This window comes from Branchiostoma belcheri, unplaced genomic scaffold (genome assembly GCF_001625305.1).
Source record: "Branchiostoma belcheri isolate BF01 breed outbred unplaced genomic scaffold, Haploidv18h27 scaffold174, whole genome shotgun sequence".
In the NCBI taxonomy this organism is placed as follows: Eukaryota; Metazoa; Chordata; class Leptocardii; order Amphioxiformes; family Branchiostomatidae; genus Branchiostoma; species Branchiostoma belcheri.
Genome location: NW_017803202.1, coordinates 168,372 through 194,120, shown reverse-complemented (window position 1 = coordinate 194,120; position 25,749 = coordinate 168,372). Strand labels below are relative to the sequence as shown.

The following is a 25,749-nucleotide window of genomic DNA, read 5'->3' as shown; positions in this document are numbered from 1 at the left end:
CCCCCCCAAAAAACCGACCGATCCGGGAACGCCTGAAAAGGAGGCTACCGGAGAAAGTCTGCGCCGGAGGCTACCACTCCCAAGTTTAGGGTTTAGATCATGTCGTGTGACGCAGAGATCAGTACGGAGATACACCGGCCGCGTAGGAAGCGGTGTGGGGGCGTGTACAGGGAAAACTCAAGTTCTAGTGAACGAACTCACTCACTCCGTCCAGCTCGCTCGGAATCTTCCCACAACTTTGGCAAGTTCTCTCCACAACTCTGTAGATCTGTTGTCAGCAGCAGCGGCTGTTTAACGTAAGTCACGTGCGATCTTCCACCACTTCCTTTTCCATGATTACGGTTCCATAGTGAGAGTTTATATTTGTGTACTATACTCATCCTTTTTCCTCAAACAGTGGCCTATTATAACAAAACGTAGTTTCCTTTGCCGTATTGTTTTGGCGGTCAGTAGTGTGTGTGTATATATATATTCTTAATATAATTTGTAGTTATTTGCCTCCATGAGATGTTTCAGACGTTTCCCAGCATTATAGAGCCATTTAAACTTCTCTCCATTATATTATTATAGCTCCCGAATCCTACATCCTCTCCGCAAATCGGCTGTAGGACTCGGGAGCTGTAATAGGTTTGGTAACCAGGGTATCGTGTTAGCCCAACATTCTGAAATACAGAGTCGTTTGTAGCTCTAGTGGAAAGAGATTGTTAGTCTCAGCGTGGCCACCGTAACAACCAACTGTTTACACCCCCAGTCCACTTTCCTTTAACCCCACTTGGCCTCCCGTCGTCTCCCTTTATTGTTGCCTTTCTATACACCTGACCATATCGGTTACACTCAGGATTATGTTACTATCACATCTCGTTTTACGTCGTTTAAGGCGCGGTCGCGTAAACTCGGGCGACTCGTATGTTTCCTACCATCAAACATCGTGTACAACCTTTAAGGATGCTTGGAAGATGAGCGAGTGAGTGAGACGTTGTGAGTTTGTTGTGAAAAAAACCCCTGAAAATCTCGCCGCAGAGCCGTTTAGAGGAAGTCTTTCCCGACCTTGAGCAAGAACAAGATGGCGGCCTCACTGCGACAGGTGTTTGCGATGACGTTGCTCCTTCAGGTGATCTCACTAGAGGCGACAGGTAAGCTTTTAGAATCTTTACATAACACCAGGTGTGAAATGTTAACGTTGTGCGGAATAGCTGTGAGCTAGAACGTTATACAAAAGGTAAAAACGTTTTTGGTTGAAAACTAGAGCCGTGAAAAACAGGGGTATCATGTTTCCGCAGTACAATGTAGCATCATAAACATACACGCTGAGGAGGTCTTCAACTTGTAACGATTTAAACACGCATTTCAAGTGTCAACTTCTAAAAGTATACTGTATAGGTGAAGGGAAACGTAACTACTTCTGTTTGTAGCACGTAAAATGTGTTTGGCCGAAACCTAAAACCTGAAAAACAGGAGTATCCTATTTCCACAGTAGTCACCGCACCCTTTCCTCAAGTTGTCACGATTTACTAATTGTGACTCTCCATTGGCAAGACCTAAAAAAAAGTCTCCGTTGGTAGCACGTAATTAAATAAAAAACAAAAGAATCTTGGTTGAAACTAAAGAATTGATCATGAAAAGCAGATCTAGAGGGATCGTGTTACACAATAAACACACACATGCACTCTGAACAGGTTTTTCCAGTTTTTTTTTTACTTGTAGCGCTTTAAGAATCTCAAATGTAAACATCCTAAGATGTAATTTGTATTCTTAATGTAAAATTTTTCTCTGGTGCTACATAAAAGTATGCTTGGCTGGAAATTAAAGCATTAAAAACAGGGATATCGTGTTACAATAGCACAGCAAACGTGTACAGCCGACATATGTGGCCTTAGTTGTCCAAGCTTTGGTCACAAATTATAAAGTTTTTATACAATCTAGTACCTAAAGTCTTGGCTAACCGTAGAAAGCAGTACTATAGAAGTTGCCACACATTTTATGATCTTTTATGAGTATTCTCGAAATGTGTGCCTTAGCGTAGTTTTTTCGTCTTTCAGTTGGAAAAGTTGAAGAAAGCGAGTTAAGAGACAGAAATTTGTTTTCAGTTTTCCCACTTTTCACAAGTTGTACCTGTAACCTGGACGCGCGGACAGTCACCTGCACCTGGGACCGAGACCCGAGCGATGGGAACGAGACGACATACACTGTTGCATATTGGGAAGATAAGTGAGTATTGTTAAATACATCCAGAACCGTGCTTTATCCAGACCCTTGCTCAAACACGATTCTGGATAGTCCACACGTATCCAGAACCATGCTTTATCCAGAACCACGGCTCTGGATAGTCCACGCGTATCCAGAACTGTACACGGGGCAAATCTACGTTCTTGCATACACGGAGACTATCCAGAACTGTGCCTGATCCTAACCCTAACCGATACAGGCATTGCAATTGTTTTTGTTCTGTAGTAAATTATTTCATTCGTAGCTAGAACGACGCAGGTCAAATTTTTTATACCCTCCTATATAGTTGATTTAAATATTGTTGATGGACATATCAGTACATGTACTTAACATAATAGCGACAGCTTTGTCATGTGTTGCAACAACAAAGTAATGATTTTATTATGCTAAATATAAGAAGCATCGCTTAATTATAGACAACTAGAACTGATGACCTTAAATGACCCGTTGCTGCAGGGGGCCGGAACAAAAGTGTGACGTCACAGATCATGGCGAAACGTCTTCTTGTACCTTCAAACCTTCAAGTCTGTACGTCGGACACGAGGTGGTTCTGACCAGAACGGATGGCGACACTGGACTGAGCGCTCGTTCGTTCCCATGGAATATAACTCCGTACCTAAGTGGTAGGCAACCTAAGTGGTATCTAACTTTACTGATTTATTAATGTATACCAAACAACTTTTTATGTTTACCGAAGGAAAACATAATGTTTTTTCTCAGTTTCTTCCTCTTCTTCTCCAAACAGTGACCTCTGACCTGACCAATGACATGATTTGTTGACGTCTGTCACCATGATGACTGGTGTAGGGTTACATAATGTTGCAATTTCATGGTCTGCTCTGCTCCTGTCACCATATACTAGTAGTACATGTATGTGAATATGTTTGAGTAAGAATTAACAGAGCAGACCATGTCTGAAGGTAAACATTATGCATTTGCTTTGCAAATGTTATTTCTCTAGTCTGTTGTTGTTTTTTAATCATCACAGAGTGAGCCGATGTTGCTCACTGCAGCAGCGTCTCTTTTCCCTAAGTCAGAGACAGTATGCGTAGTGAAACATTCACTGACTTCATTGACTCAATAGGCGAGGCACTGGTTCGTTTTAACACACATATCAATGCACTATGAACTGTTAAACTATCAAAGCTGGTATTTCTTAATCTCATACATGTAGATGCATACGGTGGCAAGGCAGTATCCATGTTCCTGCTAAAGGAGTGTGCATTAGCTAATGCTCACTATTCTGGCCATTATGATCTGCTTGGAGATTAATTTTTGTCATTTCACGAAATGAAGCCATGCCATTACCCTCCACAGTAAAGCCGAACGCCCCGAGTCTGACTGCTACCGCAGAGGGGTCACGCCAGGTCACGCTGCGGTGGGAGTCCTCCATCCCTCCCGCCTTCCGGACTGTGGTAGACGAGTCGGGTTGTGAGTTCCAGTACCGGGATAGGCGAAATGCAACCTGGAGGGTAAGAGCTTTTTGTTTGTGTGTGTGTGTGTGTGTGTGTGTGTGTGTGTGTGTGTGCGTGCGTGTGTGTGCGTGCGTGCGTGTGTGTGTGCATGCTTGCGTGCGTGTGTGTGTTTATCTGTGTCTGTAGGCACAGGAATTATGGTTCAGAGTCGGTGTTTCAGTATAAAAGCAGATCCAGTTGTCATATGAATCAGATCCTATACCATGACTTGGAACTTCTCCTTTGTCTTTAAGAAACCGGAGGATGCGGGAAGACAGAAAAGCTTCACCCTGCGCGGCCTGCGTCCCGGGACGGAGTACGCCGTCCGGATCCGCTGTGAGGCTGAGTACTGGGGGGAGTACGGAGAGCCGGTATACGTCAGGACATGGGAGGAGGGTAGGTAGATTTCACACAACAGACGTGAGAAGAGATTGTACTGTCAAGAGTCTTCTGAATGACAATATTTAATAGGACTCGCTGTTTTTTAAACTACAGTACTCGAGAAAGTACAATGGCCAAGTGGGTAGTGTGCTCACCTTGCATTCAGTAGGTCGTGAGTTCGATCCCCGGCCGAGTCATACCAAAGACTGACAGAGAACTACTTTCTCCGCTTATCACTCGGCATTTGGGAAAGAGTCTGGGAGTTAAACACACGCTACTACTAGTGGACTAGTGCCCGCTGTACTGGTTGCATAACTAAGTGGCCCAAGGGCTACGAAACGGAGATGGGCGCCGCCATGCTAATGGTTGCGACAGGGCTTTAACTTAAACTTAAACTTTAACTGAGAAAATTCACCTCCTCATGGTATTCACAGCTCCAGGCCAGGGACCAAGAGTGGTAGAAGCCAAATTAACGCCAGACACTGACAAAGACGGTCTCGCTGATGCTACTATTTCTTGGGAGGTGAGATGTCTTTCCTTTACAAGCTTGATACTTGTGGATCCTCAGAAACCAACATATAGACTTGTTGTCCAATTCTAGTTTGGTGTCGGATATTTGCATGATTTTTATCTATTTTTTTAAGTTCCACATCACGTTATTTCTGTCTATATTGCAGAAAATCCCCCTGGAGGACCAAAACGGCCCCATCCTCCACTACAAGCTGAACCTAACGGAAGGAGGTGGCGTCACAAGAAGTGTTTCAGTGGACGCCAACACCACTAAACACACGTTCAGAGACCTCGCGGTGGGACAGGCGTACCAGGGTGTGCTTTGGGCCGTCAACGCTGCTGGGCAGTCCCCATCTGTCCCATACAGCATCGATATCACCAGTCCACGTAAATATAAAGCCATATTGTGGTATCCATTGCTGTGCCTATATCTAGTTCTATGCCTGACTGGGATAGTGTTTGTCTTTAAAATTCGTAAAACGCATTTTCTACTTTATAACAACTGACAATCAGTGCCCTAGCTATAACGTAGCCATTCTTGTTTGTTATTACAGGAGTACAACCACCTGTACATTCACCAGCCCCTGGATTCATAGGTAGGCATAAATGCGCAGTTACACATTTTGTCATCCAACCTTTAACTTAAATCGCATCTCTAGTAAACCAAGTGTATTTTTTTGTCCAGATAGAAGACACATGAACTCCACAGTATCCTACCTTTGAACTTTGATCCATGAAACTCTTTGAACATTGATCTATGAAAGACCTTTGAACTTTGATCTATGAAACACTTTTAAACTTTGATCTATGAAACACCTTTGAACTTTGATCTATGAAACCCTTTGAACTTTGATCTATGAAACACCTTTGAACTTTGATCTATGAAACACCTTTGAACTTTGATCTATGAAACACCTTTGAACTTTGATCTATGAAACACCTTTGAACTTTGATCTATGAAACACCTTTGAACTTTGATCTATGAAACACCTTTGAACTTTGATCTATGAAACACCTTTGAACTTTGATCTATGAAACACCTTTGAACTTTGAACAGGTTCTACGACGATGACCGTTGTTCTCGCTTCCGTCCTTGGGGGGCTGTTGCTGCTCAGTCTGGTCATTTTCTGCAATCGACGGGCGATCGGAAAACGGTTAGTACCACCTTTCTTGTATTTCGTTCCTTTTCTTTTAAATTCCAACATGCCACCACCATCCAATGCCACCACCAACGCAACACAGGGGACAATGCAGTACCCATTTTCACCTGAGCGAAGTGACTTCGGAACGTCGTGTAAAGTGCCTTTCCCAAGGGCACAAGATCGGTGGCATGTCAGGACTCGAACCTGGGACCTCTTGGTTCCGAGTCGAGCACTCTGAAGCTACGCCACACGACCCCATACATTTTTTCGTTCCTTTATGCCCGGTGTACCATTCATGATGTCAAATTCACCCTCATTTTTTTTAACCGTTTCTGTTTCGGACTGGAGGTTTTAATCTCCAAAAGCGAGCTACTTTTCTTGAACTTGAACCCGCTCGAAAAGTCACTTTTGTTTCATTCAGACTCAAAACTGCACTCTTAGTCCTGTAATTAATGTTCCACTGACTGTATCCGTCTTGTCACAGCTTCAAGATGGCGAAGGACCATCTTTGGCCGAGGATTCCCCGCCCAGAGAACTTCTTGGTGAGTACGAGCCACAATGTTTTTAGACACCATGGTTTAAAAGAGCCTCTCTTTTGAAAGCCACCATTTGTGGTAACAATTTCTAATATAGAAAATAAAAATTTCTAATATAAGAACGTGATTTGAATGAGGAAGTAATCTCCAAACAGATCCCTTTCGGTGGCAAGACAGTAACTTTATCATAATGACAACTCTACTGACTACTCTAGTCCAATGGACACTGCCTTGCCACCATTATATGATCTGCTTGGATATAATAAGGAAGAAACTCACTTTTTTTCTCCCTCCAGGCGCCTCCGACTGCTGACGAAGACTACCAGTACGTGGATGACGTGCACGTTCGTTTCGTCTACCTCCCACCGGAACCGGAAATAGTGGACGACTTCGAGGAGGAGCGGAGGCGGCTGCTGGCACTGCCTCTCCCCGACGGGCCGCTAGAGGGCGCCTCTGACGGAACGATCGCGGCGGGACAGGCAAGCCGCCCCGTCTCCACGGCAACGGACGACGCAGACCGATCGGGCCGTGACGCCCGTTGCCATGGTAGCAGCGAAGAGGTCGCGGGCATGCCCCCTGTGGCTAAGGCTATTTGGGTCAACGTGAACAATGAATACGTGAATAATGACGCCGTTCCCATGACAACCGAGGGAGACAAGGCCAAGTCCACCCTGAACTACATACGGGTGGAAGATTCAAGTCGTTACGTCGCCAAGGCAACGGGAGGCACCCCAGGGGTCAGTTCTGGAGACGGTATGGCGGGGTCACAGGTCATGCCCAGCTACGTGCAGGTGGGCCATCAGAGCTGTCCCGTCGTTGCCATGGCAACGGAGGGCGACCAGACGGCTTCCGAACTGGCGGTCAACTCCAACGCGGAGACGGCCCCCCGCGAAGATGGCAGTGCGGGGTCGCAGGTCATCCCGAACTATGTGCAGACGGACCATCAGGGCTATCCCGTTACCATGGCAACAGAGGGAGACCAGGCGACTACCCCCCGCAAAGAGGGAAGCGCGGGGTCGCAGGCCATCCAGGGCTACGTGCAGGTGGACCAGGTGACGCAACCCGTTACCATGGCAACAGAGGGCGACAAGGCCGCTACTTCTGAACTGGCGGTCCGCCCTGACGCGATGGAGACGACCCCCCGCAAAGACGCCAGTGCGGGGTCGCAGGCCATCCCAAGCTACGTGCAGGTGGACCATCAGGGCTGCCCCGTTACCATGGCAACGCATTCCGTTCCCATGGCAACGGAAGTCGCCACACCCGAAACGGAGACGCCTGGCCGCAAAGGGTCAAAGGTCATTCGGGAGAACGGTGGCCAGATCCAGCATCAAGCCATCCCGTATGTCACCATGGCAACGGAGGGTGTGGGTGGGGTTTCCTTGGGCGCCGGTGCACCGAAGATTCCACAACCCGGAAAAGTCCGGCGCGCAGGAGAACTGACCGTCTGTCAAGGCACGAACAGCTACGTACAGATCCAGAATAGTTCAAGTTCATGAAAAACAAAGACTCGTGTACAAGTTTGCACATAAAGGTTGCACAGAACCTTGTTCAAGTACATTAAGGTTGTCCAGATTCTTGTTCAAGTTCAAAAAGGTTGCTAAGACTCTTGTTCAATGCCACATAGGTTACCTCCAAAGGGCATATTCAGTTTGAGGCAACAGAACTAGGGAAACTTACCGGGATATCGGTACAATGGCCATATATATATATATATATATATATATATCAAGGACTACAAACATGTATATAATGTCCTTGTGTACATACTGTACAAAACCTTTGTGCATAAATTACTGTACATAGCATTTTACCTTTCTGTAAGGACCTGCAAAATAGAGACCTCATGCAAATGTTTGATACATTTTGTAAAATGCATTGTGTACATGAATGTACCTGGATGTCTAGCCTTCAGCAACATATCAAAGCCATAGTAACCCAGTGTTACGCAACATCGTTGTTAATACTAGCATAAAGCTTGTAAGGGATGAGTACAAAATTTGGAAAAATTTCAGATCTTCTGGCATTGCCATTAAGACCCATTGGGTTGTCTCACGTTTTCTGAACGACTTTGCTTGAAGGGTTTGTGAATTGTTAAACATTGTGTTCATGTATGATAGTATGAATTGCCAGTTGGAGATTATATGCTCGTGCATTTCAATTTTGTGCATCAAAATGTTTTCATACCTCGTCTGTGTTGTTGTACACATCCTAACACATCACACAATGAGGCCCAAACCTATACCATTTCTTCCCGAGCGCAAAAGCTACCTGACATAAAAAAATCAGCACCAAAGCACACCCAGAACAGATAATACAAAACCCGGAAATAGTAGGATTAACTGACCAAGATTTTTGATCCAGAAAAAAATAGTATCTCAAGAAACAGTAACATTATTCAGGAGTTCAGTCCCTGTATAGAAGAAAACACAGGTCAGAAACACGTCTTCACATATCTTTACTCCATTATTCAAAGGCCAGAAATACATAACATGTCACAACTTATACAAGATTTACATAATTTTAACATTTTTCTGCATATTTTCAGCACATCTGGAAGTCACTCCCAGAGGTACCAGTGTAACTTTATTTTACATATCGAACACAAGATTTAGCGACTTTCCAATGTTAATTGGCATTTGGCCCGACGTATTTCTATCAAAGACACAATCACTACTTAAACCTAACTCTGTGCCTTTCTTGATAGAAATTGTTTCTTGTTTACAAAATACTGTGTTTTTACCATAAGAGGATTGTGTGTACTGGGAGTGTGGTTATGGCATGTCTGTAACACATTAGTTACTACTATGGCTGTGTATATAAAGCATTCCCCATGTTTCTAACTATACGTAATGTGGACCCGTTCTGTAATGTTAGCAAGTAGTACCTTGTTCTTTAAAAAAAAGGCCTTAAAAATGTTGTTTCCGATTATCCAACTTACCAAACCCTCACTACAGTTTGTGAAGCAGCAATGAGAATCACTGCCTATATGTTTATAACTATAGTAAAACATGTACAAGTGACCACCTCTGCATTAGGACCACCTGGCCAATGTGACCACCTTTTGGTAGTCACTGTTTGATAGATACAGGTAAATTTTTCCCCATTGACACAAGCATTAAGAATCCCACATAATCTATAGTAACCACCTGTCAATATATTATTAGTACACTGAGTGGTCTTCTTGAGCAGTTCTGACTGTAAGTGTATTCTGTTTATAGGTGGTCATTTCTCCAGATAAGCCAGAACTAAAAAATAATTTTGCTCAACTCTAAGTCATGTTCCAAAGTGTACATCGAAGTTTTCTGGATTAGACTCTTTGAAAGGCAGATATTACAACATTTTACTTACAGTTGTTATTGATTCACAGGCCTTAAAACAAGGCCACATCAATTTTCTTCCTTGGCTCTTTCAAAAGTTAAAAGTAAAAATTCATCACCAATATAGGTCAAGATGAGAACTCAAGGCTAGTAGGAAAACTTGAATCTGACTATATCCACTCCCTGAAGCTGTGTGTACCGAGATAAAGGATTTCCCCCTAAGACTCCAGTTCATGTTAATCTTTAAGTTCTTCACTATTTTCTTAATCTAAGAACCAAGAAACAAAATTGGTGCGGCCAAACAAGATATCCTACACATTTCTGTACACAAGTTACATTGTGAATGTACAGGACTGACATACATGTACATGGCGTCACTCTAAAAAAGCTACCAGTTTTGCAAGCCTCTGGACAGTAGACCACTTCTTGTTCCTTTAGATTCCCCAAGTTTGTCCCAAAACAAGCCCCACAATTCTTTCCACCAGTTTCTCCCATCACCCCTTTTTGGCGACACCCCAATTGAATTTTTTTTCCTGTATATTCTACTACATGTACAAGACCTGACTGAAATCATTGACAGGTTTCTGAATAAATTTTATATTGTCTTGCACTTAATATACATACACAGCTGTGGCCTCAAGGTCATCAAAATAGTTTGACCTTATTAGTTCTAAAACAAAGGTGAAAGGTCACAGACCTTCTTGTTCCACAGCTTGCTGGTGCAGGGGTCATGTCAAAGGTCAATGGCATCAAATGACCTTTTTCCTTAAAGCACAGAGTAGAAATATTTTATACCATAACCCTCAAAGACCAAAAGCTACAGTGTCTCCTAGCCTATCTAATGCAGACAATATTCAGGACCAAGGAGGTTAGTTGAGTTAGTGAAAGTCACTATATGGTTGGGGACATTTTGTAAAAGAAGAAAAAAGAAAACTGTAAACAAATTAGCACCTTAGCTGAAGCAACATGCAACTAGATATCAGGATTTGTGTGGGAGTGTCTGTGTGTGTGTGGGGGGGGAGGCAGAAAAAGTAAGCTTTTGAACAGTCAATCCCAATTCTGAGAACCTGAAAGTCAAAATGGTATGGCCAAATTGTCATCACTAACCAGGGCTCCAAGTTCCAACCCGTAACCTGAAATTTGTGGAAAACAATTTTCATATTGCAGGTAGAAATGTGAACAACTTTTGCTATTTTGCAGTCCTGATTATGCACAATAATCTTGCTATGCTGGAGCATACAGAAGCCTGGGTTGCTAGTATGTAGCTATTATGCAGGAAGATAGTAAAGGCTTCATCTGTCTGAAAACGCTGTACTTAAGGCAGGGCCAGCAGCTTGAGTACTTGCAGAAAATTCTCCCGAATCGCAGGCTAAAATCCCGACAACTTGCAGTGTTTCAGGAAAAAGAGACCAAGAATTTTGAGCCTTGCCAACGCAACCAACCTCCCCCTGCCTGCATGGCACTTGCCTTAGTCTGTCCCATTGTTATGACTTGAATCACCCCCCTCCCCACTCGCAAAGAACGCTATAGAATCGCTCACGCCGGATGCCCCCGCTATTCTGGGACTGACTTTCTCCACCGCGCTGCCGCTCGCGGAATCATCCAGTCCTTTAACGCGGCCCGATCTCGGGCTTGCATTTTCACTTCTCTGTTTGTTTGAGTCCTGGCAGGAAGACTGCACTTCTGTGCTTGGGGCGTCCACACCACCTTTTCTGCCCGCCCCAGAGTCACTCGCGGACGCTATCGGTCCTTTTTCGGTGTCCGTTTCCACCCCAGCATTGCTATTGCCTTCGTCGCTCGCTGCTGCAACAACCGTCTCCGTGGAAACCGTTCCCGTAGCAACTGTTTCCATGGCAACGTTCTCCCCTCCTCCTTCTCTGTTGTCTGTATCCGTGGGAACGGCGGGTGCGACCCTGCGCGGAACGCGCGGCGGGAGGTCGTCCTCCGACAGAAGGTCCATCTCCACCAGCGTGTCCAGAACCTCCGTGATGTTGCTGGTGTCGTTGCCATGGCTACCATCGATGTCCTCCCACTCCTCCTCGTCCTCCCCGCCCGAGATGTTGCTGTCCGTTGCCATGCCGACGCCCCCGGGCTGGCCGTTGGGCGCTCCGGGTGTTGGTTGCTGGTTGTTGTTGGGCTGCGAGGCGGCGGTGGCGTTGTTGGGGTTGTTGTGGCCGCCGGTGTTGTTGTTGTTTATGTTGACGGGGTTGTTGACGTTGATGGCGTTGTGGTTGTTGAGCAGCATGGTGTGGATCCGAGCCTGCTGCAGGATCACAGGCAGCTCGTAGTGGTGGAAGAAGTAGATCATCGAATGCTGCGGAAGGAAGAAAAAAACACAAGATTTACTTCAAAAGTGGTTTTATCAAAATTGATTCTTAATTACAGACAGCTCATAGTGGTGGAAATAAAAAGATGCTGTGGAAATGAAGGAAAAAATTACATTAATTACTAAAAGTTCATCACAAATGCAAAAAATTAGTTCAGTATCTGATACAATCATCAAAATTGGAACAGGTGTATCGAAGTACAAATGTATATGGCAAAGATTAGTCTTGACTCTCTGTCATTTCTGACTGAGTCTATAGTCTAGTATAGATGCTGTTTCAGTCTTATTCATGAAACCCACAGTTTATCTAGTAGAGACAAAAACTCTTGAGAAGGCTTGTTGACTTTCATTTTGTTGATGTTGATTTTTCACATAAAATCTGTTTTAGTGCCCACCCATATGAACCCACCTGGATGAAGAGCCATGATGTGACCAGTGCCAGGCCGCTGTACTGACCGTTGAAGCGATAATGGTACGCATAGAAGGCAAAATGGTACAGGTAGAAGAACCTGCAACACAGAGACACGGATTAAGGCATAATACATCAGAATAAGAAAGGATGTTTTATTTATTTATCTATTCATCTTAACAACATACGGGTAGTCTCTTCAGCCCCGAGGGGCTGATTTCCAAGAGAGCCCATAATAAATAAACAAGAATATAATGCAAACAAGAATACAGAAAAGATAATATAACATACATTAAATTAACATAAATTAAGCACAACAGTCGGTCAGTGGTCTTTGGAGGGCCAGAGGTCAAATTCCGATGTAAAAGTAGTTTTTAAATGATTGTTAGTTGCTTTTATCCGGGGGCTACTTACAAGTACACACTTCTTCTTCTTGAGGAATACTGTGCAACACCCTTCTGTTGGGGTAAGGAGGGAATGCACTGCACTCTTATTGTTTCCTCAGGTGCAAGAGTACGGCTTCCCTGAAGTTGTCAGGCTCTGCAATTTGTGTTATAACCTGAAGAAGTGCGTTCCAGTCCCGCGCATGCACGCACGCGCACACATACACACACACACACACACCCTTGTACACCCCAGTACCTGAGCCAGTGGCGTTTGCTGATGTTGGTGTGACAGCAGATGGCATCGTACTGATCTGCCACCCACACCATCAGGATGATGTAGAACGCTGTTGTCGTGTCGTTAAAGAACTCAGACATGATCGCTTCCATTCCTGGAACAAACAGGCCACAAACAAGTCAGGGAAGGAAAACTGATCATTGGAAGTGTCTCTGGAAACTTTTTCTGGTTGCTTGTGGACCAGACCAATAGTTTGCATGGCCTTGCCAAAAGTAAATGAGGAGAGCAGAAGTGCTGGTGATGTTCATCACCCTGGTAACACATCACCATGGCAACACATCACCATGGCAACACATCACCATGGTAATAGATAGAGTTTGTGGTGCCTTACCGACGAGAGCCAGGATGACGGTGAGCAGAGGGGCTGCTGGGAAGGCGATGGTCACGTTCATCTCCAGCATCTGCAGCAGGTCCACTGGGGGGAGGGGGGGGCGTTAGTTCTGTTGTCATGGCAACACGACTGGTGACTTTTTCTAGCTTGGTGTCTGACTATATCAAGATTCTTGCAGCCCTCCCACTAGTCAGGTTCCTACAAGCTTGAGTTTTCTAAGTCAGGAAAATCAGAAACATATTCCTGTCCATCATGGTCTGATTTTGATATCATAGCGATGGCCTAATACATGTATAAGTATTTCTGGGAATGACTCTCAAGAAGAAGGCCCAATCAGCCTCAAAAAGGAGAGACTATTGTGCAGCAGAAGCTAACACTTGTACACCTTAACAGAAAAGTCCACATTGTGTGATATTTAAATCTGACTCACCGATGAAGACAAAGATTTGATGATGGGAATATCTCAGCAGCATGGACACAGAAATGGTCTGCAGGGAAGAAACAAAAAAATGTTACAGCAGCTTTCCTTTTCGTGGCACAGTTTAGAAATTAAGATGGTGAACAACTATGTTTATTGTTCTTACATTTACTAGTCTCTAAAAGTCAGTACCTTGCTACACACAGTTTCAGGCAGAGAATATATACAAGTGTATTCTCCCTCCAAAGTCAAAGTTTTTGACTTGTGTTCTTGCTAAATTTCACACTTTATGGTGTCTGCGAATTTTGTCTGACCCTGACCTCTTTCCTCACAACATCAACAAGAAACAGCCAGAAGCTAAATGCAAGTCTTTGATGATGGAAAAGAGCCTCAAACAAACAACCAAAAAGCAAATATATATTTTTGTGCGATCTAAATACTTACAAACATGAACATGACGAAAGCAGCGGCGATGTAGGATGTGCGAGCCATCCACATGCTGACAAAGCGGTAGTGTTCCCCTGACACTACGTTCCGCAGGTAACCTGCATGGAAGAAATAAAGCCCTGCAACATTCAGTTGACAAGCCTGTCGGGGAGACAAGGCAGCTGCATACTAATGAAATTCAATTTCGTTGGTAGAACTACTAGAAGTCATTGTAAACCTAACAAGAGCTCACCATATTTTTTCTGCATACCTTCAAAATTAACAGACAAGTTTTACTTGCAACAGACAAGTTTTACCTACATCACCCATTTTCAGGAGACAAGGCATCTGAATCTGGCTAAAAGTTCACCTTTGTTGGTAGAACCACTGAAACTACAAGTCATTGAAAACAAGCGCTCGACATTCTTTTCTCTACATACTGGCACTGGTGCAAATAACATTGAAAATTACCAGCACCAAACAAATTTTACCTGCACCACTCAGAATTTTAGAAGAAAAGACTGACATTCTGAGTGTGCAACACCTTTGCCATGTTTCTTCAACTAGTATTTTGTTAATTTTTCTTAATTTTCCTCTCAGTGCATCTACCTTTTTGTTTTCATCCAAATTGCAATTCCCATGTGTCCAACTAGGAGGCGTGGCTGACCTACCTTTGTTGTCCTCGTGCTCAGCCAGCCCCTTGATGCTGGACATCAGGATGTCGTCATAGCCCAGGAACTCCTCCAGCAGGAACCGGCTGAACGAGTCGCCAAAACACTCGTCCTTCGTCGGGTCTGGAAAGGAAAAAATTATCAATGGAACAAATCCCAATAAATCTTGATCTAGTTTAACAAACCTACATGTAGTCTTGGTCAGTAGGTACATATGTACAGTACTGGTTGCTTTTTTGGAAATAGGAAGAAGTGATAGTCCCCTAGCAGCCTTCTTTATAACTGCAGGTACTTGATTTGTACTGGCTTACATGTATGCTAAGTACCTGTTGCAAGTTCTGCTATTTTGTAAGGGCATTGTCTTGCATTCCAAATGCCCTCAACTGATGAGCAATGTTCATGCACATAATAATCGCTAACAGGCCGTCTGACTTTGCCATTTCTTCTTCATAAAACATGGTTGCAGAACTCATATTTTCCTAAATAATTTCACAGGTAAAGGTACAGGTACAAGGTTCAAAGCCCCGAGCAGAGAAGTGCATCTCCTTACCCAGTGTGACGACCATGATGGGGATGTTGAGTCTCTGTCTGGTCTGAGGAGACAGCCGGAGGAATCCGTACTCCAGGGAGTATTCCACGATATACTCGTCACTAGGCCATACTGGGAATAAAAGGAGATACAATGTATAGCTGGTTATACAGTCAAAACTGAGAAGAAGACTTAGGGAACTGATAAACTCCAGTCTATGTGGACAGGTGGTCACTATAGACAGGACTCTTCATGCTTGCATCAACAATAGTCTAAGGGACTACCAGTACCAGAAGTGGTCACAATAGCCAGGTAGTCCTTATGTAGTCACTTCAACGACACTTGTACAGGTTTGACTGTATATCAATGGCCAGATCGTCCTTATGAGTTATGTAGAGGTTGTCACTAGTAGATTTCACTGTGTATTTGTGATACATGTACCATGTCCATGTATGTGTATGGTTACATATCTATGGATTCCTTACAATTATATGTTTATGGATTTGTTAGTACTTTAATTATGTAGGTTGTATCTTGTTACATTGCCAGAAAAAAAACACACAAACAAACAAACAAACCCACAGACCTGCTTCCTTGAACATGTCGAACTCGGAGACAGTTTCGCGGACCTTCTGTAGTCCCTTCTGTGGCACGGGACTGTCGTCTCCCCGCAGGAACTCTACTGCACTCATGGACAGGTTCTCAAAATTCTCATTCAGGCCCTGGCAGGAACAAAATAGAAGTCATTAATTATGGTGAAGATTAATTGTATTAAATATTTGAACAATATCTCTTCTATTCATCAGAAGTACTAGCCCAATACAGATGTCTTCTTCTGATTCTTCAATGTTGGAAATACTGGATGCACCCAAAACTGAAGATGTGTGCCTAGCTTTTACTGTGGGGCCATCCGGTAAACTAATAGATATTTGTGTAGGTTAACATACTTACACTTGTAAAGGTACTGTTGTACACTAGTATACAGCATTCTTCACATTTTTAAAAGTGTCAGACAAATAATGAAACCTTGTTATTAATCTAGACGTTAGCTATAGAATTTTAGATTCAAGTTCTCAAGAGAGACATTAAGGTTCGTACATGTAATTAGCTTTTACTGACATTCTATTATGACTGTGTATATTTCATTCATGTTGTGCAACCACATTTTTTTCTGTGCACTTAAATTCTAAAGCTAGGTGCACCTATTCCCAGAAGCAAATTTCAACCCTGATATTGTGACATTAATATGAAACAAACACAACATCTCTGCATACCTGTATGGTGGCATTAGGGAAGGGCACCTCCATCCCGGGTATCCCTGACTCTGACTCATAGTCATACAGGAACAGCGGGGGTCGGGTGGAGTTACGCTGGATCTCGACCCGCAGGATCCCGTCCCGCGGCCATTCCTTCTGCACATGGTCCAGACACGTGATCGGGGTCCGGGAGAATGCGATGTGTATGTACACCAGGATGAACAGGACCACCAGGGCCTGCGGGAAAAATAAGATGTTGGTGATTTTGAAGTATTTGGGGGTTTAAGACGTATGTGGATGTATTAGAACTGTGGACAGGCTTGTATGGTGTAATAAAAGTGATCACAATTTTGTTTACATCATATAAGTGAAAATTATTTCAGACATATGCAATTATCTGTAGGCAAATCACTCCACAGTCTGTCACTCGCTTTCTGCCTACCGATGTCCTGATATCATGGAGATTGCTTGTATTGCATTGCTGTACTTTAGGACTACGTGTACAAGTAGCATAGCATAGGTTTTTACACCTCTCTTCTTGGGAACAAACCAAAGACATCCAGTGGGTTTTTACATGTAGTGTACATTCAATATTTCTGTGACTGTGTAGATCAGTCACCTTCTTCAGGGCAACAATGAAACCGATTAGAACACTATTAGTACTTGATAAGACACCAGCCCCTACTTACAGAAGAATTCACCTGCACAAACAAACTCCAGACTATCTCCATATAATTAGCAGAAACAAACAAACAAACAAGCAATCATGGATCCCAATGTACCTTCAGCAGCACGAGGAACTCAAAGACCCTCCTGACAGGTTTGGGGAAGGCTCGAGCGTAGGTAATCGCGACCTTGAAGAACAGGGCATGGAACAGCCGGTCTCGCACGTTCCCCAGGTGGTTCTGGTTGTTGTTGATGTTCCGCTCCTGGTTCATCCTGACATACCTGAAGGAAACACAACTTTCTTAAGAAAACCTACAACTTTCTTATAAGAAAACACAACTTTCTTAAGAAAACACCTGGTTATGCACATTCCCCAGGTGGTTCTGGTTGTTGTTGATGTTCCTCTCCTGGTTCATTCTGACACACCTGAAGGAACACACAACTTTCTTAAGAAAACCTACAACTTTCTTAAGAAAACAGCTGGTCCCGCACGTTCCCCAGGTGTTTCTGGTTATTATTGATGTTTCTCTCCTGGTTCATCCTGACACACCTGAAGGAAACACAACTTTCTTAAGGAAACAAAACAACTTTCTTAAGAAAACAGCCAGTTTCTCATGTTCCCCAGTTGGTTCTGGTTGTTGTTAATGTTACGCTCCTGGTTCATCCTGACACAGCTGACGGAAAACACAACTTTCTTAAGAAAATGAAGGTCTTGGAGGTTAAGCTAGCCAACATCAACTTGCTGATGATTCTGCTACACTGTAGTATTTGGGCTGTAGAATTTTGGACCATCGCACACCGGGGCATGCTCCTACTCTTTTTCGAAAGGTGTGATGGGATCTTTAACGTGCTTGGGGTGTGGCTCTCCTCAAACACGGGACCTCCAGTTTACATCCTATCCGAGGGACAACCCTAACCGAAGCTAGGTACTTATTTACACCGAGTGAAGTGAGGAAAATCGTGTAAAGTGCCTTTCACAAGGGCACAAGATTGGTGACATGGGTGGGGATCGAACCCTGGACCTCTAGGTCCCGAGCCAAACGCGCTACTGCTGCGCCACACGACCCCACCATGTTCTAAGGCTATGTGTCGTTTAGATTTGTAATAATTTACATGTACATTGTACTAGTATAACCAGCTGCTGCCATGCCAAATCTGTGAGCCTGGTGTGTTACGCTGAAATTGAAGAGCTGTTATACCGGATATACAGATGTCTATGAAGATGTCTGTGATCATTATAAAGAAATCTAGTACCTAAAAATAAAAAATTTGGAGAAAAAAATCCATTAACTTAAGTTTACATGCACATAATTTTACATGCACAGCACATCCCAAATGGAAGCTGCTACATATATATGATAATACTTATTATTAATAGAAATTTTCTTCACAATTTATTCGAGAAACAAAACTACAAGGTATCTTGGGTCCTTTGGAAATGAATAAATCAACATACGTAAATAATCTGTAGTGTTTTTGTTTCACACTACATGTAGTTTCATTTCCACACGCAGCATGCGAATCTTTTTGGTGTGAAACCTTACTCTCCAAGCAGAGGTTGTGGGGAAAGATCGTTACCTTTTTATATATGGCGTTTTTTTTTGTCCTGATCCCCGTCGGTGGCCGCGGAGCTTCTCTGGCTAATGGATACTGCCTGGCCAATTTGATACTGTCTTTTTGCCACCGAGAGGGATCTGCTTGGAGATTATGAAACTTGGGATCAAAATCTAATTAACCAGGCGAAATAGCGGGCATATGGCAGCCAAAAGGCTCGAATTCTCTCTAAAATATCATCAATTTCTGCATACAAACCTTTGTTATCGCCTTTAATCTGACTTCTTCCGTCGTTGTTGTTCCAGTTGTCTCTCTGCTTTCTAGAATTTTTTAGGCAAAACAAGGCTGGCCCTCGCAGATCGATCGGCAAAATCTCGCGTTGATTCCGGATTTTGGTTGCATCAAAACCCCTCCAAAGCGGGCCCGTTTCCTCTGCTATGTGCCCGAGTCCATGTTTACGGGGCACTAGGGCAGCCACGTGGTTTGAAAGGTCCAAAACAAGACAAAAATTGAGAGAAACGTCCTAGCCCACTTTTCTCTCGCTACGTTCCACCATCGGCAGCCATTTTGGTGACGTATTTGAGAGACGGACGAAAGTATTGCAAAATATAGGGTATAAGTTTTTTTTAGCTAGGAGTTTTATAATATCTAAAACCTTCATATATCTTTTATCAAATTTACTCCATAGATAAATGTTAAAAATTTATAGTAGATTGAAAACTGTTTGTATTGTTTTTTGTCACCTATATGCCAAATATTCATGTAAAAATACTTCTTATATAGGTATCCCCCTCAGAAATAATAGACTATTCTATCACGTTCCCAGAACTTATTTTTCCAAATAATCGCCACGCAGAAAATAGATTCGATATAATAAATCCCTCGTTCATAATAATTTTAGTTAAAAGTATGATCATGATAGTTATGATATCTCTATTTGTAGATTATATTGTTTGGAAAGATATGCTTCCAAACAGGAAATGATCTCGTTCCCAGAACAGCGTGCGATGTCACTGGCACGACCCGGAAGTGAAACGTTGAGAAAACGACCGGGAAAAATCGTCTGGTAAATCGTCTTCGTCTTTCTTTGCGACTCTCGACTGAAAAGTTTACAAACTGTGACTGCTAAGTTGATGAAAGCGAAAGTATGAGTTCCACGGCGAGCACGACAGAGGAAGAAAGCGTTCTTCCAGACACCACGGTCAGTGAAAGTGCTCGGAGTGAAAGTGATGAGGTCGTCTCCACACAGGAGGAGGAAGAGAAGGAGGAGGAGGAGAAGAAAGACCCCCCACGAGATGAGGTAGGAGTGGATCTTCCTTTAAACTTCATACAGTAATTCCTGCACTCATTCTTTCACTCACTCACTCACTCACTCACTCCCTCGCTCACTCACTCACTCACTCACTCACTTTCATTCACTCACTCACACTCACTCACTCACTCACTCACTTACTCTCACTCACTCACTCACTCACACTCACTCACTCACTCACCCACTCACTCACTCTTTCATTCCCTCACTCACTCTCTCACTCACTCACTCTCTCACTCACTCACTCACTCACTCACTCACTCCCTCGCTCACTCACTCACTCACTCACTCACTTTCATTCCCTCACTCCCTCACTCACTCACTCTCTCACTCACTCACACACTCACTCACTCACTCACTCACTCACTCACTCACTCACTCACTCACTCTTTCATTCCCTCAGTCCAATCTCTACAGACCCCCTATGGTGAGACTGAAGAGTTGAACTCGCTGGCCAGCACTGTCCAGTTCGCAGGACTCACTCACTCACTCATAGACTCATTCATTCAATCACTCCCTCCTGTTCTGTGCAGGTGCCCTATATGCACGGTGAGAATGAGGAGCTGAACTCATTGGTCATCACAGTGTCCTTCACTCACTCAGTCATTCACTTACTCTTGTTCTCCCCAGACCCCCCACACTGAGAATGAGGAGCTGAACTCCCTAGCCAGCACTGTGTCAAGTTCGCAGGACTCTCAGGACAGCAGCGACGGAACCATCCACGTCCTGCTGCCCAAGGTCAACTGTCCTGAGAAAATCGTAAGTATTTGTACTCATCTCTTATCTATTCATTCATTCACTCACTCAATATTCTTTTAGTCCTTTTTGTATCATCCAGGTGCTGCCAACTAAGAGGTATTGGTTGATTCATTCGTTGATTTCTTCATTTCTTCTATCATTCAATCTCCCCCACTCTCTCACTCCGACAGGTTGTCTGCCTAGACATGAGCAAAGAGATGACGTCCCGGCACGTGAGCTCCAGAGATGGGTAAGTAGGACATGTTCAATGTAGCACACAGAATGTCAAGTGGTAAAAATGTCTATAGATCTACATAATGTAGTTTCTGTGTGGTCCCGGGCATCCTCACTAGATAGCTTTAAAGTAAAATTAAACAATGCTTTCAGTTAGTTGTGCAAAGGTTAGGTGTAGTGTAACAAGTCCCTGGTGTAATATAAGCTGCAACATGCCACATGTCTGCGAAGCTGTGTTACAACAAAGGGTGCCAGCTATACAGATACAAATGCAGAATACTAGCTTCAATCTTTAAATATTTAAAAATTGTTACAGCTACAGTGTTTCTTGTCCCCTCCCACAGGTCTCAATTCTCCCCACTGTCTCTGGCCAAGCGGGTGATCGAGATTTTTGTCAGGACAAAAAGCAGAATGGACAGAAAACACCAGTTTGCCCTGGTCATTCTGCACGATGCTCCAACATTGGTAAGATTGGACCAGTATTGAGAATTTAGTTTCACATCATGTGGCAAAGCACAACCAATGCAAATGTATCCTTATGCCAAAATTCCAACTTTTCTGTGAGTTTTCTTTTTGACATTACATTGTTTTTTTTTTACACCTATTCCATTGTTTTTTTACACCTACAAATTAAAGTTGAATGACCTTAGTACAACAGTTACACCAATTTCACAGCTGCTGTTCTGTTTTGAAGGTGACAGACTTCACCCATGACCCTGACCTGTTCTGTGATGACCTGAGAGCTCAGGAGGAAACCATGGAGTGTCAGACGACCTTCAGTATCCTTTAAGTTTAACTTGGGTCTGGGATCTTATCTTGTCTTATCTGGTCACGTGTCCATATGTATTTTCTCTCTGACTTCATTGACAGAAATCCTGGTATGTATAGAATGTGTTCCTGTACTATATTGACTGATAGACTTGTATATAGTAAAGCTGTACATTGAAGATTATTACATCACTTACATTAGTGGGTCAACAGAATAAAGACAAACATATTGATACATTGTCACACCATTCTGTAGTTCTTCATCCTTGACCATTTCTCAGATGTTGCACAGCTCCTTCAAGAGATGTAAGTACACGTATGTTTTTTTTACAGTAGTAGGCATCCCTCTGTCTCTGCAGTCCTGTTTAAAACAAGGAACATGTATTTATGTCTTATTCTTACAGCTTGGCAGATTGCAAGTCATAGTTTTTCTGCAATCTCAAAAATATTTGTGTTTTGCCATGTTGTTTTAGAGTGCAGTTGGCCCCCCTTCCTGAGATAGAGGAGGTAGAACTCATCCCCCCTCCCTACGTCGTGCGAGTGTTGCTGCTGTACGGGAGATCCCACTGTCTGCCTACAGCACCGGAGGACAGCCAGCAGGTGTGTGTGCGTCTGTGTGTGAGTGTGTGTGTGTGTGTGTGTGTGTGTGTGTGTGTGTGTGTGTGTGCGCGACGCGTGTGTGTGTGTATGTTGTGCATGTTGTGCGAGTGTTGCTGCTGTACGGGAGATCCCACTGTCTGCCTACAGCACCGGAGGATAACCAACAGGTGTGTGTTTGTGTGTGTGTGTATGTGTTTGAGTGTGTGTGTGTATGTGTGTGCATGTGTGTGTGTGTGTATGTTGTGCATGTTGTGCGAGTGTTGCTGCTGTACGGGAGAGATCACACTGTCTGCCTACAGCTCCAGAGGACAGTCAACAGGTGAAAACATGTTGTGCTCATAGTCCAGTGGTTAGTAGCCTATGTAACCCAAGCTCCGGGGGGCTCCCTACATAGTCCGCCACCCATTTCGGGGGCCGGCTGGATGTTGGGCGGCCGGCAAAAGCGATTTAATCAGGCTAAGTGGTTAGTGACCCTGCCTATGGCTAATACAGGACATGAAATGACCAACCACAGTTTTAGAATCAGATGTTATGTAGTGCACAATGGTTTTAAGAAAGCTGCTCAGGTTGTAAAACAGCCAACGGGTAAAACGTTTTGTGCATAATCCAGTGGATTTCATAGAATCAGATGTTATTTAGTGAACATTGTCTCTAGGAAAAAGCTGCTTAGTTGATACAACACCACTTGACCCATTTGTCCAGCCTTGTTACATGTAGCTTTAGTCTGCTAACCAAGATTGCAAAGGTGAACTTCAGGCTGTATTTATCCGTTTGTACCTAACACTTTGTTCTCTCTCCCCTGTGTGTCCCAGATGCTGAGTGAGCTGCTCCTGTCCCCACACCTGTTCCTGGATGCGCTGTACGTCCACCAGCCTCCCGCAGACGACAACCAGAGCATTGTAAGTTTCTTATAACATTCCTCTTTAGTGGGTTTGTGAAATGGTTTGTATTGTGTATGTTTGTTCATGAGAAGGTGCTATGTCTGTTTTACATGTTTTACAAAACCCTAACACCCTGTTCAGACTGGGTTTTGAAACGCGATTGAATCGCAATTGAGGTCCAATTCCGATTGAATCACGATTGATTTTTCTGAATCTGAGCGCTCCAAGTGCGATTGAATCGCGATTAATCAAATCCATCTCTGGCAGGTGGATTTAATTGCGATTGACGGTAATTCCCGTGTGGAAGGAACGCAATCACGATTGGGTGAGCCGAGAAGTGTGAACGCATCGGGATCCAATCATGATTGGAAGCAATCCTGATTCAATCGCGATTGGGTTCCAGATGTGGATTTAATGTGAACAGAGCGTAAGACTGCCACATGCTAGTACATGTATTAAAAAAAACTGACAACTTTAAAGACATCTACCATTGCAACATCAGTAATCCCTAACCCTAACTGCAATCCAGGATATCGTCAATGTCTCACACCAATGTTCCACTTTACTTAAATCTTCACTTTATTTGCATATCAATCAATAGGTTGTGCTTATAAACCTGCTTTCCCCTCTGGTCTCTCAGTCACTGACGAAAGCTAGTGGATACTAGCTGAAACGTCTGACGTTTTCAAAATCATATCCAGTTGCTTGAGTAACTGTTTTTTGGCATATCGTATTACCTGGATGTCTAACCTTCATCGACGTTCCACTTTACCTTCCAGGAAATATTCAATGTCTCACACCTATGTTCCACTTTACCTTCCAGGAAATCTTCAATGTCTCACACCTATGTTCCACTTTACCTTCCAGGAAATCTTCAATGTCTCACACCTATGTTCCACTTTACATTCCAGGAAATCTTCAGTGTCTCACACCTATGTTCCACTTTAACTTCCAGGAAATCTTCAATGTCTCACACCTATGTTCCACTTTACCTTCTGGGAAATCTTCAGTGTCTCACACCTATGTTCTACCTTATATTCCAGGAAATCTTCAACGCGATCTGCGACCTTGACAGAAAATGCCTGTCCTACGTGTACGAGGTGGCGACCAATGTCACGATGTTTCACAACCACATGGCCAAACTGCTGGCACATCCTCTACAGAGACCTGCACAGTCTGATACGTACTACAAGTTACAGAGCAACGAGGAGGTGTCTTAGTGTTTAACTTTAAGATAGGATGGAACTATGGGCGTTTCGTGAAAAAATCAGGCTATGTGTGACCAAGAGGACTTCCAGCAACTTTTTCCAGTCTTATTTTTATTGAAATCTTCAAGTATCTGTGGTACAAATGTAGGCCAGTGTTGCCAAACCTTTGCTGGGTGAATAAGCCAGATTCAACTGTACAAAGTTGCAAAGACCTGCACAGTATGATATGTACTACAAGTTACAGAGCAATGAGGATGTGTCATCAAATCTTCAACGATAAGATGAAACTATGGGTGTTTCTTTGAAAAGCAGGCTACGTGTGACTAAGGAGGACTTCCAAGCAACTTTTTCCAGTCTTATTTTTATTGAAATCTTCAAGTATCTGTGGTACAAATGTAGGCAAGTGCTGCCAAACCTTTTCTGGGTGAATAAGCCAGATTCAACTGTACAAAGTTGGCCTACCCTTTACAGAGACCAGCACAGTCTGATACATACTACAAGTTACAGAAGAGCGAGGATGTGTCTTCAAATATAAGATAAAATAAAGCCATAGGCATGTCTTGAAAAACCAGGTGCAGCCCAGAAGGACTTTCAAGCAAGTTTATAATAAGAAAGATTTCAAGGAAGTGTATCGTAAGAAATAACATTTTGGGCTCCAGTTTGATAGTCATTTCAATCTCTATGCGTTTAAGTTTTGCCACACCTTTGCTCTGTGAACAAGCCAAAATCAACAATACAATTACAAAGTTGCTACCTTATTTATAATGACAAACTGTTGGCACATTCCCCCCAAGGGACTTTCACAGTCTGACTCATACTACATGAAGCTGCAAAAAATGTTTTTACACAATGTGTCCTTACAGACATTAAGATGAATTCTCATTACCAATTTCAAAGCAAGAAGAAGTCACCTACATAACATCACTTCTAGTGCTTTAACTTCAAACCAGATACTGATGACATACTTTATATTAGCTTTATAGCATACACATGTTCATTTGCCCATGAAATGGTTCAAAACCGTCGTCCTTCCAAACTTCTAGCTTCAGCCTCTTTCTAGTTTCTCTTTCTCTTATTCCATTGACCGAGAGAAACGAATTTTGCCCGGTACAATAGCTCAATCAGTAGAGTGTTCGCTTTGTAACAGGGAGGTAGTGAGTTAAAACCTCGGCCGG

At 43.4% G+C, this 25,749-nt stretch overlaps 3 protein-coding genes across 5 annotated transcripts; 2 read left to right on the top strand and 1 right to left on the bottom strand.

The window, feature by feature from the left end:
- Positions 1 to 117: 117 nt before the first annotated feature.
- On the top strand, positions 118 to 8,432 carry LOC109467039. Of its 2 annotated transcripts, XM_019764935.1 has the most exons (12): positions 118 to 296; positions 1,021 to 1,133; positions 2,088 to 2,208; positions 2,683 to 2,849; positions 3,544 to 3,698; positions 3,935 to 4,076; positions 4,496 to 4,584; positions 4,739 to 4,958; positions 5,126 to 5,167; positions 5,629 to 5,725; positions 6,198 to 6,255; positions 6,546 to 8,432. In XM_019764935.1, exons 2-12 carry the CDS (start codon positions 1,064 to 1,066, stop codon positions 7,743 to 7,745), a joined length of 2,361 nt encoding a protein of 786 aa, XP_019620494.1. In that variant the 5' UTR covers positions 118 to 296; positions 1,021 to 1,063; the 3' UTR covers positions 7,746 to 8,432. The 2 variants fall into 2 exon arrangements, with proteins under 2 accessions (XP_019620494.1, XP_019620493.1); XM_019764934.1 differs by having other exon boundaries at positions 118 to 1,133.
- A 267-nt stretch (positions 8,433 to 8,699) lies between these two features.
- LOC109467047 (membralin-like) lies at positions 8,700 to 19,411 on the bottom strand. Of its 2 annotated transcripts, none has more exons than XM_019764944.1 (12): positions 19,092 to 19,411; positions 17,396 to 17,561; positions 16,632 to 16,850; positions 15,944 to 16,079; positions 15,379 to 15,489; positions 14,829 to 14,951; positions 14,176 to 14,297; positions 13,744 to 13,801; positions 13,314 to 13,397; positions 12,944 to 13,076; positions 12,302 to 12,401; positions 8,700 to 11,880 (listed from the first exon to the last, which is right to left on the bottom strand). In XM_019764944.1, exons 2-12 carry the CDS (start codon positions 17,549 to 17,551, stop codon positions 11,035 to 11,037), a joined length of 2,088 nt encoding a protein of 695 aa, XP_019620503.1. In that variant the 5' UTR covers positions 17,552 to 17,561; positions 19,092 to 19,411; the 3' UTR covers positions 8,700 to 11,034. The 2 variants fall into 2 exon arrangements, with proteins under 2 accessions (XP_019620503.1, XP_019620505.1); XM_019764946.1 differs by having other exon boundaries at positions 14,176 to 14,276.
- Positions 19,412 to 19,952: 541 nt separating this feature from the next.
- LOC109467061 (BRISC and BRCA1-A complex member 1-like) lies at positions 19,953 to 25,033 on the top strand. Its single transcript, XM_019764963.1, has 6 exons — positions 19,953 to 20,133; positions 20,776 to 20,904; positions 21,075 to 21,133; positions 21,462 to 21,582; positions 23,298 to 23,384; positions 24,410 to 25,033. The coding sequence occupies exons 1-6, from the start codon at positions 19,981 to 19,983 to the stop codon at positions 24,584 to 24,586; spliced, it is 726 nt and encodes a 241-aa protein (XP_019620522.1). The 5' UTR covers positions 19,953 to 19,980; the 3' UTR covers positions 24,587 to 25,033.
- Positions 25,034 to 25,749: the final 716 nt, after the last annotated feature.

Coding starts and splice junctions, on each gene's coding strand:
- LOC109467061 (XM_019764963.1), top strand. CDS start 19,981: ATGAGTTCCACGGCGAGCACGACAGAGGAAGAAAGCGTTCTTCCAGAC. Junction 21,583..23,297: donor TGCACGATGCTCCAACATTG/GTAAGATTGGAC, acceptor TGTGTGTCCCAG/ATGCTGAGTGAGCTGCTCCT. Junction 23,385..24,409: donor CAGACGACAACCAGAGCATT/GTAAGTTTCTTA, acceptor CTTATATTCCAG/GAAATCTTCAACGCGATCTG.
- LOC109467039 (XM_019764935.1), top strand. CDS start 1,064: ATGGCGGCCTCACTGCGACAGGTGTTTGCGATGACGTTGCTCCTTCAG. Junction 4,077..4,495: donor CGTCAGGACATGGGAGGAGG/GTAGGTAGATTT, acceptor TGGTATTCACAG/CTCCAGGCCAGGGACCAAGA. Junction 4,959..5,125: donor CATCGATATCACCAGTCCAC/GTAAATATAAAG, acceptor TTGTTATTACAG/GAGTACAACCACCTGTACAT.
- LOC109467047 (XM_019764944.1), bottom strand. CDS start 17,551: ATGAACCAGGAGCGGAACATCAACAACAACCAGAACCACCTGGGGAAC. Junction 14,298..14,828: donor TGAGCACGAGGACAACAAAG/GTAGGTCAGCCA, acceptor TGAATGTTGCAG/GGCTTTATTTCTTCCATGCA. Junction 13,077..13,313: donor CGTCATCCTGGCTCTCGTCG/GTAAGGCACCAC, acceptor TGTTTGTTCCAG/GAATGGAAGCGATCATGTCT.